Below are 13273 nucleotides of genomic sequence, written 5' to 3'. Positions count from 1 at the left end.
AATGGGCCATAAAGTATGAAGAGTAGGAGAAGGGTAAAATACTATGAGAGGTAGAATAACAGAGAAAAGCATTGCACTGAACTTCCAAGTAGACTGGTCAAAAAGATACAAGTGAAAAGATCTTCTTTTCTCTCTTATATCTTATAATAATCTAACTGATATGCATTACTAAGAGAGGAATGTTTAAGGGACATTCCTAGAATAAATGATCTTTTTTTTTACCTTTGAAATTATTTCCTTCTCTTTTGCCAGTACAGTCAATAAGCCAATTAAATCCAGGAACAAAAAAACCAATAATTCAAATTTCCTGTTTAGTAATGTTTATTACATCAAAAGGTGTTAAGCCATGCAAATTCACTTTTACCTATTCTCTGATAGATACAGATAAATGGAAAATACCATTCATCATTTATGAAATATTGGCCATTTCTATTGCAACTTGTTTCAAATACTTCCACAGTAGTTTTACCATTACAAGAACAGCTATTGTGCTATGATACAGAAAATAATAAGAGGTTTGCTGTATCTCTATTTTCTTTATATATTATTAATTTATCAATTCTAAAATGCATACAATTTTCATATTTAATATTGCTAAGATCTCGATTTTTCATACAATCATTTACATTTATGCTGGGATTTTACTTTTTCTCTTTTTTAGTGTGGCGTGCAAACAATGGCCAAAAATATTTTTTCAAAATTAATGATGACTTAAATTTGATGAAATATCGTAGTTACCTATTTGATAAAATGTTTCATAGAAGAGTTTCTTTTGTTATCTGTTATTAAATAAATATTATGTAACAAAGAAAAACTTTCAACATAAACTGGAACATCCTAAAGATATGGGCATTGTCTGTGCCAGAAATAATTCTCAGCAGACTTTTCAATATAGTTTCTTAGCTGTAAAAGTCATTAAAATCTCCTAGTCCTTAACTTTTTCAATGAACTTATTTAAGAAATAGACATAGGGACCTACTTATAACTAGATGCTTACACTGTGGGAACTGAAAGGGAGAATAAAAATCTCATTTATAAAAAGTCAGATTTCTGACAAACAGAAATCTAAAGTCATAATAATTAGCAGTTTAAAGCATATTAAGAAGCAAAGCACAACATCCAGAACCCAGCTTACTCAAATATAATATGGTTAGGTCCTAAATCACAAATGACACCTTTTATAATTTACAATTTGATTATATAAGTCAAACATGCTTTCAATGGTTGTAAAAATAGACTGTTTCTATTATTTGGACCAAAAGCATTCTTCTTCTCAAGTAATAATGAATGACATTTATTTCAGGAACCGCATTTAATGCTATATGTAGTTTATAATTCAACTTTCACAACTGTCTTATGAACTAAGTGTTCTCATTACACTCAGTTGAAGAGGAAATCAAGGCTTACAACATTGAATCACTTGCCTCAAAAAAGGATTTCAACGGAGGAGGTCCGGATTCAGAGCCTGTGCTCTGATTCTCCAGGCTTGTAAATTTAATTGACTCCTGCTTTGGGTTCAGTAAAATATGCTGTCCTTTAATGCTTCACTATCTAATATGATTGCCACTAACCACATTTGGCTATTTAAATTTAAATAAACTACATTAGATAAAATTAAAAATTAATTTCCTTCATCGCACTAGCCACCTTTCAAGTTCTCAGTAGTTACATTTGGCTAACGGCTACTCAATTATGGAGCACAGACTGAATGTTTCTATCATCACAGAAAGTTCTATTGGACAGTGCTGCTTTAGAAGGTAAAACAGATTAAAATGAAGGCACTTAACTCCACAGAGATGCTTGAGTAAAAAATAATAATATAATAATTGGGGAAAATACATTCACATTGCAGTTGGTGGGTAAATATTTGTCAGAAATATAATATTTACTGAGAGAAGACAGGTAGAGATAATTTGGAATAGTTCATGTCTCAGTACAATGTCTTGAATATAAAAGTGGAAGAAAACAAAGCTAACAAATATTTGAATTGACATCATTTTCCAAAAGAATCCTTAACTTTACCAGTAAAACGGAGTCTATTAATAAACATTTGAGTTATGGCTGAATTCAGTAACTTCGAGTTTTAAAAAGCTGTAGTAGAGGGGCTTCCCTGGTGGCGCAGTGGTTGAGAGCACGCCTGCCGATGTAGGAGACACGGGTTCGTGCCCCGGTCCGAGAAGATCCCACATGCCGTGGAGCAGCTGGGCCCGTGAGCCACGGCCGCTGAGCCTGCGCGTCCGGAGCCTGCGCATCCGGAGCCTGTGCTCCACAACGGGAGACGCCACAACAATGAGAGGCCCGCGTACCGCAAAAAAAAAAAAAAAAAAGCTGTAGTAGAATGGCAGTAGCTATGAAATTAGTTAATAGATCTGATACTTTAAAGTCATATCCAGTATTTATCGTATTGTCATTTTATGTTTGCTTGTATTTTATTGTCAACTTACCACCATTTCCCATACATACATTCATGATGTATTAAAGTATTATACAACAATTAAAATCAGGAAGTTCTTTCTAAAACAACCTTCATGTCTGCTGTGTAAAGTTTGGATTGTTTATGTTTACAGCCATTTTAATATTTCGCTGACTATGGCCTCACCTAGAGAAATTGTCCTAAACATTTCTTAGCAATGGCACAATATGAAGAGATGAAAAATAGGTCTAGATTCTAGAATAAGGTGCCCTTATTAGCCACAACACTTTAAGCCTCATTTCCTAGATGTAAAATTACAATAAAGATACTTTCCAGCTGTGTGTGAAACAAAGACAAGGAACCTTGAAAGCATTTTGTAAAGTTGAAACTCCATGACAACATGGGAAATTATCAGTATCATGCCTTTGGTAAACATGGGAAGAGAACAACATGTAGCCTCATTTCTTATCTCTGGCTGAGAGTTTTAGGGTCTGCCAAGCTTGGGGCTGCCTCCTCTAACTAAACTTGTCAAAGACTCCACACGTTCTTTATTCCCGCTCAAATACAGTTGCAGGCTATCCCCAAATACCACTTACACAGCTTCTCGAGTTCTGATGTGCCATGAAGCAATGCTTCTGGCCCCAATGTTGTTTGGTGACTGGGAGTGATGCAGAGAATTTGCCAACTCTATTCAGTTGAGTATCTGCATGCCTGGCAAAGCTAATGTCCTGGGGTAAAGATGAGGTAGCTATTCTGATATCTTTGCTTTTTTCCTCAGAGTGAAATCATGGACTTATGGTAATAACAAATCCATTTCTCTTACTACATTTAAGACCCCGAGGAGCAAAGATTTTCCTCCATCTCTAAATGTCATAAGCAAACAAGCATGGTTTCTCAACAAATGAGCTTTAATAAGGGAATGTGTTGACCTTATATATTTTCTTAGAATATATATGCTTTCTCTTAGGGAGGGGAATATACAGATCTTGGTGTATCTTAGAGACAAGAAAGAATAATGACAGGGGTTTAAAGTCTCAAGCAGGAACTTTTTCTGAGAGACTCTCATAATGCTAGTTTTTCCCAAAATTTTTCCTAAGGATTCTATAGCGATGAAAAAGAATGTAGCTCACAGAATGGAACCTTTTAGGAAAACTGAATGGGATATAAATCAAGGGGGGTGCTTTTTATGGGCTGAGTAGATTTTCTTAGTACTAGTGATTGAAAACATGATGACTAGTGGAGAAAAAATGGTTCTGTTCCTTGAAAGTCCCTCTTCCCATGTCTCATTTCTCCAATAACAATCTCCCCTCTGATCAGTCATATAGCAGGAGATATTCCCATTTTACCTTCATTCAATTTCATAAATTCACTCATCAGTTCTCTAAAGCTGAGAATGAGTCCTAGAAATTTGCTGAAATGGTCACACTATCTGATCCCATATTTATAACATTTTCTTTCAACTATATTTCTGTTTTACTTATACACATAAACATATTGTTATCGTTTTCCTTTTCTAGTTAATATACACTGTTTGATATGACAAGCAAACAATTCTTCTTTAAAAAATACTGATTAGAGTATCAATTTTAGAAATTGCGGACCTGATCTAAAAATTGACACCTTCATAAGAGTGCGCTACTCTTTGCTGATTTCATCTGACTCACAGCATTCTCACTATAGGTTAGTTTTGATCAAATCATTTTCCAACTAATTTACTTTAAGCTAGGAGTATTCTTGGAATCATTTATTTTTTCCTGCAGATATCACAATATGCTGAGTGCTTCTTCTTATGTAAATATTGGTAGTACTTCTGTCAAACATCGTATTTAACAGCAATCCCTGAACTAGGCTGGTTGAAGCCACTCATACATTTCTAAGACCTTTCACAGAGCTGCTGAAGAATGCTTAGAGACTCTAGCGTCAGTAAAAGAACTTAGAATGAATATGTCTCTTGTCTTGGTCAAGACAAATGTCAGGGCCGATGAAGGGTGAAACATGATGATGGGAATTTGAAATGAAGGGCTAGGGCAACAGGTGCTTGAGGTGAGACACTGAAAGACTAGAGAAGAGCTGTGAAGTACTGAAGGCAGCAATCATACTGAAAGTAGACAGAGAAAAGCCTCAGGCTTCTCACCACCGAGGAAGAGAGTTTATACTTAAAGTAATTTCTAAGTGGTATCAGAAGAAATGCTGAAATTTGGAGCACCTTTTTGTCTAAACAAATCACTTGTCAAAGCCCCAATGAAGCAACAGGAACCTATTTGAATATGCAGAAACAGGTACAATTGTTTTGTCAGTGTATTGACACAAAGGAAAGCTAAAAACAAAACAATAAGAGAACTAAGATTTCCTAAGCATCCTCTATGTGAAAGGTACTGTGGTTGACAAGTTCCCTGCTTTATTTTGTTAGTGCCTATAACTAACACTGTGAGGTGGAATTTTCCTCTCAGTTTTAACAATGAAGAATCTAAATCTCAGTGAGACGTGGACTCTTATGTGATGATATGACATTTAAACAGAGATTGTTCTGATTCCACATCCATGTTCTTTGATATACACTGAGTCAGTTACAGGTGGCCTGTCTATTTCAAAATTAGATTATTTGACCATTACAAATAATGCCAAAGGGGGTTAAGAAATTTAAACATTAAAAGGTGCTGCATTACTCTGGTGAACTATTTTACTTAATAGCCTTTGCATACTTGAAGGCAGACATTCAGATGTAATGCTCAGATGTGACACTGTTCTAGTGTTACATCAGTTCAGATGTTGTATCTCCTAGACTAAGCATTTAACTTTACTTTGAGTCTGTCAGAATTCAGTAAATTTAATACACCCTTATTATTGTGGGCTCTCAAAATAACTTAAGCATTTTATATTTTGGTTACTTTTTTTTTTGTCCACATCTCAAATAATAATCTGAGGTGACACAGTTAACCAAACAATTAGAATAGCCATAATATATTAAAGGCATTAATATATGAATCTGTAGGTCTAAAAATATGCAGCACATTTGGTTAACACTTGGAAAATATAAGCTGTGTATTTGTATCATACTAAATTTCACCCATTCAAAAGATATATTCTCATAATTCATAAGGTGAAAATTCAAATATTCTTCAATGTGAAATTTGTTAAGAAAAATGAACATATTCTTGTATTAAATTTGTACCAGACTTCCCTGGTGGTGCAGTGGTTAAGATCCACCTGCTAACGTCAGGGGACATGGGTTCGATCCCTGGTCCAGGAAGATCCCACATGTCGCAGAGCAGCTAAGCCTGTGTGCCACAACTACTGAGCCCGCGTGCTGCAACTACTGAAGCCCGCACGACTAGAGCCTGGCTCCGCAACAAGAGAAGCCACTGCAATGAGAAACCCGCGCACTGCAACGCAGAGTAGCCTCCACTCGCTGCAACTAGAGAAAGCCCGCGCGCAGCAACAAAGACCCAACACAGCCATAAATAAATAAATAAATAATAAATAAAAATATTTGTACCTGGCTTATCATCATTATAAATAGGACATGTATACTAGAATATATATAAGTACACAGATACTTCTCAAAGGTTCCTTCGTATCTACAATATATTGATGAAATTGTATAATACTGTCCACCATTACTAACAGATGAGGTAATTTTATAAATTATAAAAGGGAAAAATAACAGTGGTTTTTATGTCCCATATAATGAAATAACCTTTATATTTTGGCCAGAAAGGTGACTAAACAAGTAGGACCTCATCAACTTAAGGTTGTAAATATATTATATTAAATGTTGGCTTGAATTTCAAAGAGGAATATTTGGCTAAGAAGGAGCTGGTAAAAAAATTATCAGAACATCATCACTGGGAATGATTAATAAGAACAACAGCCACATGCAAGTGACCTTAAAAGAGGAAGCAATAATGAACTCTGTCCAGCTCTGTCCTCTGATGCAGCAGTGTCATTCCCAGTGGCCTCGAGGTGATTATATGCCTGAAGAGACACACTGATGGAAGTACGTTCTCTCTCTTGACTAGAAAAGGATGACCCAGTGTTAACAGAGCACCTAGAGCTTGCCATGACAAGTTCCTTATTCCCTTTTGGATTGTGTGGCATATCCTTAGTCTAGGGATCTGCCTCTTCTCCACTCTGCCCCACCTCACCCATAATGAACCAGGGAAATGTGAGTGGCAGCAATAAGACAAGTCTTTCTGGAAAATATGTTTAAGTGTGTTTCTTGTCTTTGGGCACATCCAAAATAAAAGTACCTAAGTGAGATCTGTAGTAATGTTTATAGTCCAAGGAATAGCTTTTGGTGAGCATCAAGTTAAGTTAGTTAGGATGGGTAAAGTGGTGAGTTAATTTATATATGTATAAGTGGTAACCAACCATTAACCGTTATATATGACAGTCTTCATGTTAACCGAACATCCCTTTTACACAAAGATAGAGTTTGCAGGAGGCATACATACTATTATAAAGGCATACTAGTCTAAAGTCAACACAGCAAAAAAAGATTTCAGGAGAAACATAATATGGATACATCAAAAAGCTTTAAAATCTCAATCTCAAAATTATTTTTTACAACACTAGTATTTGTTATTTATCTTGCTGAAAGTGCTCAAAAGGAAAATTTTGCTTAAAAGGAAAGTTCTCAATAAATTATTATTGTCCTTGTAATGGTTTACCATTATGTAAAGTTGGTGTTAGACAAAATGGTAATATGGAAGAAATTTTATTCCTGGCATCTTTTTTATTTCCAAATTCTTTTATACCCACATTTCCATCCAGGCTGCTAGTGTATTATTTGCATTCTCACACCAGTCGAGAGTATATTTCTTGTCATTCAATTAAAAACTTATCTGTTCTCTGTACCATTCCTTCTCTTCCTTCCAGGAGATAATAAATGAATGAAAATTATTTGGATCGAGTAAGTGTGAAGAGATTAACTAGATATTTTGCTACCATTTCTTGGTATCTTTAATTAATTAGAACATTGTTTCTCAAATCTTAATAGTCGTCAAAATCATTGGAGGGATCCTTAAATTTGGTGGGTCGCATCCCCAGAATTTCTCATCCATTAGTGCTCAGGTGAAGCCCAAGAATCTGCATATCTAGAACAAGTTCCCAGGTGATGCTGATGTTGCTGGCCCCTTAAGAACTGAGTTAAAGGGCTTCCCTGGTGGCAAAGTGGTTGAGAATCTGCCTGCCAATGCAGGGGACACGGGTTCGAGCCCTGGTCTGGGAAGATTCCACATGCTGTGGAGCAACTAGGCCCGTGAGCCACAACTACTAAGCCTGTGCGTCTGGAGCTTGTGCTCCGCAACAAGAGAGGCCGCGATAGTGAGAAGCCAGCACACCTCGATGAAGAGCTGCCCCCGCTTGCCGCAACTAGAGAAAGTCCTCGCACAGAAACAAGACCCAAACACAGCCAAACATAAAGAAAGAAAGAAAGAACTGAGTTAAAAATTTAATTCACTACTGTAGTTAGGTAGTGAGACATGTGACTACTCAGCAGATTTTCTATTTCCCCTCATATTCCACAAGGTAAGTCTAAACTTAAGGCCAGCCCTGGTAGCCCTACTCTTAATATTTCAATAACATTAAATTAAAAAAGGAAAAAAAAGTTTACCAATTTTCTTTGGATAGCCCATCAACAAACAAAAAACAAAAATCTTTTCAAAACACAAAAACAATCTCACCTAAAGTGAACTCCAATGCTTGCTTGCTACTTTAATCAGGTTACCTAGAACACTGAACTCTTTAAGATATTACTGTAGAGCAAACTTTATCTTCAATTCCTCTTTGATGAAGAGCTGAACAGTTATATGTCACCTGTCCTTCCTCGTACATTCTTACACACAAACACAGTCGTGCTTACTGTATAACTTCTGATTTTCAAAATTGGAGTTACACTCCTGATCTTATTACCTAAAATACGAACAATGATTCTAGATTATCTCTAGGAATAATGTTGGCATGTAATTGTCAACTATGTAATAAATATATTAAAATATCTGGAAATTCCCCAAATTGTCTAAATTTTCCACCGGTTATTTTACTGTACTTTTCATTAACTCATATTCAAAAAATGAATTAATAATAACTCGAACAAATACATGCTTTTTTCTAAATACTCAAATCATTCTTTTATTCATTTATTAATTACCCATCTCTACTGCTGCACAGGAAAATATAAGGCTTTTTGGCAGCTTAGGGAATAGTAATATTTTTTAAATAATAGTGTTATATTTTGATTGAAACAAATCAAACAACTGTCACAATCATAAGTAAGATGTGGTGTAAGCTCACTCAATAGACATTTAAATGTGGCATAGTTTGACAAAATAACTCCTTTTTAATTTTTTAATAGTATTGATGTTAATGTGGAAATAAATAAAAGAACTCTTTAAAGACTAATTTTATGTGTGAAAAGATTCTTCAAATAGCACATATTTTGGAATAACATAATTTAAGTATCATAAAAATTTGAAGATAAATTTATTCAATTTTTCTTTAATATAATCAGAGAAAAATCATGAAGAAAACACAATGTTTCCTAGGCAAGTTTTAACTAGATCATGTTATTTTTAGATTCCTAATTTCAATCATTCAATTTTTCTCTATCTGTTCCATTTCCAAAAATCTTCCTCCTATCATTATTTCCATGCAAGTAGCAATTTAGTCAAATATCCTGCCCTTCAATAAGAAGACTATCTTTGAAAGAAAAAAAGGTAAAAATGTTGATGAAGGAATCTATAAATTCTGAGCAATTTGCATTTACCATTATGTCATCAATTCTATAGCAATCATGTTCAAAATAAAATAACATAATCAACACTCCTTTCTTCATCCAAAATATCCCAATTTTAGCTCATGTCTGGATAACTATGAAGCTACTTTTAACTTAAAATTATATATTTTATGTCCACTGTAAATAAAAGAAGCATATAATTTTAATAACCTGACAATATTAATCTTATCTGTTTCTTAACATTTTAAGGGAATACTTCTAAAATATTTCAGATTCCAATATCAAGAAACATCAACACTGTGTGGACTCAAACGCACACAAAGTCAATAGATATTTTGATGCAAAATATATAGATCATATTAATTTACATTAAATTAATAGTTCAAGCTCCTTTCTCTCACTGTGATATAATTACTAATTCGTGCATTTTGGTTACAGGCACATACGGCAAAATTCACAATTAGAATCCCTGTACCAAAACTCTGAACTATATGAATTGAAAAGATATCAGTGGGATTGCAAGGACCAGCTTACAAAACAAATTCCCTCAAAGTGTTTTTTGTAGCAAGATGATAATTTAAGTTGTTAGCAAATACCTATTTCCAACCTTGGGGGAGAAAATCACTGATGTTATTAAAGCATTATGAGAATGAATTACTAATGGCATTTAGTGAGTTACTCAATAAAAGAAATCAAAACTGGATCAATACATTAGATATGTTTTTTGAAAATAAGGGATTATACAAAAAGCTAGATTAATGGAACTAGATATAATGGTTTGTGTATTTACTGAGCTGTAACGAAAGTGAAAGTCAGGGTATTATTGCAGAGATTTGATGATATGGTCCACTGTTCACCTAAGACCACCAAACATAGCATTCTTAAACCTGCTTCATATCTCAGTTTTCAGTCACTGAGCATTTCCTTCGAGCGTACTTCTGTTCAGCTGAGATATAGTCAGACTGCATTTACAATATCTGTACATAAAACAAGGGAATCGCAGGGCATCATTTCTCATAAAATGAATAAATAGTATATACTTCAATGCTTTATAATGTTCCTCAATGTAATATACACTGGAGAAACCATACACCCATATGTGTGTGTCTATTATATTGATAATAAGAGTACATTTGCTATTTATATATTTTCCTTACCAGTCAAGTTCTTCAATCCAAGTTCTTGAAGTCCAAAGTTTCCATCTTTTCTGTAGTTTAAAAATATTGCCAAGGCATATCGATCTTCATAAAGTTTTGTCCCACGAATAATGCGTAAATTCTCCAGAGGCAGATAGCGAAACTGATTAAGAGCCACCAACACGTAGCCTGTGACTTCTCTTATAGACTGAAAAGACACAAACAATTGCCTGTGTTAAATAATTAAAAACTGTTTGTCAGTATGTTTATGTAGTCATTTAGATAAAAATGAGTTATTTAATTCCAATTTTCAGTTTTTAATTGAATACACTAATTTCCATATTATACTATAAATAATTGCCTTGACACACAAGATCACAAGGGTTAGAATCTCATTTGAAGAATTAGTTGTATTTTTTTAAAAGTCATGAATGTGTTTATAGTAAAAAGAAAGAATTTTATTGTATGAAGCATTCCTCATATTTGAGATCTGAATATAATGAAACGAATAAAGATCTCATTCTCCGACAGACTAAAATGAGGTAAGAACACGTAACCATCAATCAAACTTTATATTTAAAGAAAACAAATTGGTAAGCTTATCACAAATAAAACAAAGATGCCTTAGTTTGTAGACTGTAGACTGTGGGACAGATTTCAAGCTGCTATATTAGTGTTTAAATCTATAGTTATCAAAGAACAATTGCCTTATACATCTCTGGCGAATATATGCATATATTTATATATAAAAATATGCATTAGATACTGATTATGGTTTCTAATTTGATTACAACCACAATTTTTATTTTGACTGTTTTATTGTTTAAATGTAGTTGTCTATAATATAAGTTAATTACTTAAAGGTTTGTGAGACATTTTAAAGCAAAAAAAAAATCACAAAAAGGGCTTTAGGCTTCATGTAAAGCTATAGATTTTAGTAAAATGCAAATAATGACAGTAGTGGATATACATCTTATTTTTTTAATTAAACATAATTCAAAAGTGCTCAAATATTTGATATTATTTAATGTCAATTTCATGTTATTTTAGATCTCTTAATTTCAGATGTCCCAATGCTCAGTCCTTGGTCCTCTCTTCTATCTACTCTTCCCCCCTTGTCTTACCCAATTTTAAGGTTGATGATCTCCAAACTTTTACATCCAACTCTCTCCTAAACTCCAGACTCATAACCAAGCCTACTCTGCATCTTCACTTGGATGCCTCATAGGCTTCTCAGATACACCTTCCCAAGACTGAACATCTATCTTCTTTCCCCATCCTCCTAACAGTCTTGGTCATCTTAGTTGATGTCAATCCATCCTTCCTGTTATTCAGGCCAAAGTCTTGGGATCATTCTTGACTTCCCTTTCCCACACCAAATGCAATTCATCCTATTTGTTCTATCTTTAAAAGGATTAGCAATTCAACCACTTAGGGCATCCACTGGTATCCTCTGAGCCACCGTCATTCTTCATCAAGATTACTGTAACGGGTCTCCCTGTTTCTATGCTTGATCCCTTTTGGTGTATTCTCAGTTAAGGCTAGCCCTGATGTTTTTAAAACATAGATCAAATCATGACACTTCAATTCTTAAAACTGAAATGCCTCCCAAATCACTCAGGGTAACAGTCAAAGTTCTTTCAAGGATGAGTCAAAACCTATATCTGTGTTGTCCAGTAGAGCAACCACTAATCATACGTGGCTACTGAACAACTGAAATGTAGCTCGTACGAACTGAGATGTGTTGTCAGTGTAAAATACACTCTGGATTTCAAAGGTTGCATGTTGAAATGAAAACATTTTAGATAAACTGATTTTTACTAGATGCATTATTAAAGTTGATTTTTACCTGTTTCTTTGTACCTTTTTTTGTGGCCACATGAAAATTTTAAATTACATTTTTATGGCTCTCATTGTATTCCTCCTGGACGGTGCTACACTGTATGATCTGGTCATCATTCTTTTTCTGACTTCTCTTTTTAACTCTACACCTTGCTCGCTCTTTCCAGATTTGCTGGTCTCTTTGTTGTTCTTTCAACATGCTGAGAATGGTCCTACCTCGAGGTGCTCACTGTACTTTTAAGGGCCTGAGCGTCTCTCCCTCTTATTATCTTCTTGGCTGATTTCCTCACTGCCTTCAAGTTTTTGCTCAAATCTACCTTCTCAGTTGAGACCAAGCCTGACTGATCTATTTAACATGGCAACCCTCCCATCTTTCCTTGCTCTAATTTTTATTGTTTCTATAGTACTTCTCACACGCTAACATAATATATAGTTTATATATTTACTACATTTAGTATTTATAGTCTTTTTCTCTATTTCCCAGAATATAAGCACTATAAAGGCAAACATTTTAATTTGTTCACTCATGTTTCCCAGGGGACCAGAACAGTGCTAGTACTTAGTAAGAAACCAACAAATGTTTGCTGAACACTCTGGCTCTTCTCTGGCCATACCTTCACCACTAGGTAGTCTACGGAGTCCAGAGGAGTACCCACCCGCAGCCTGCAATGCCCTCTTCTAGACAGATCATGCTCCAAACCCCTGTGAACCCAGAATTCCATTCCTCAAAAGCCACCCCCCACACCCGAGTACAGGGCCTGTAATATCATCTTTCCCAGTTCTGTTCTGTTCCCCAGACCACAGACTGCGCCACCAATTTGCATACAGTTAAGAAAGATGGGTGGTCCAGATGTTTAAGGGGAGAGTGTATGGATCCTCGATGTGTGGACTAGAGTGTCCATTCACTTGTGTGCAAGACCTCTCACAAAACTGGATAGAACTAGGTGAAGGAGGGGCTGGAAGCTGGAGGCCATCTCTCTCTATGCCACCATATTCCTGAGGAGTCCAAAAATTCTAACATTTCACTTGGCTTTCCAGGTTGTTATAAAGATATATCCATCAAAATGGGAGGATAGAACTTATTTTATTGAATAACATTTGCTTGATTTATAATAAACAATAAGCCCCACAGTATGTAGGCCTCCA

General features: G+C 35.0%; 1 protein-coding gene across 1 annotated transcript in view; it reads right to left on the bottom strand.

Annotated features, from left to right (window-relative positions):
• The window catches only part of ERBB4 (erb-b2 receptor tyrosine kinase 4), a 1131344-nt gene that overhangs the window by 513324 nt on the left and 604747 nt on the right, over positions 1 to 13273 (bottom strand). Inside the window, exon 3 of the mRNA XM_060152176.1 lies at positions 10307 to 10493. Within this exon, the coding sequence (XP_060008159.1) occupies positions 10307 to 10493 (187 nt within the window). The remainder of the gene's footprint in view (positions 1 to 10306; positions 10494 to 13273) is intronic.

Source organism: Lagenorhynchus albirostris, chromosome 6, assembly GCF_949774975.1.
Source record: "Lagenorhynchus albirostris chromosome 6, mLagAlb1.1, whole genome shotgun sequence".
Taxonomy (NCBI): Eukaryota; Metazoa; Chordata; class Mammalia; order Artiodactyla; family Delphinidae; genus Lagenorhynchus; species Lagenorhynchus albirostris.
The sequence above is the reverse complement of the archived record's forward strand: the minus strand, read 5'-3'. Positions and strand labels throughout refer to the sequence as shown.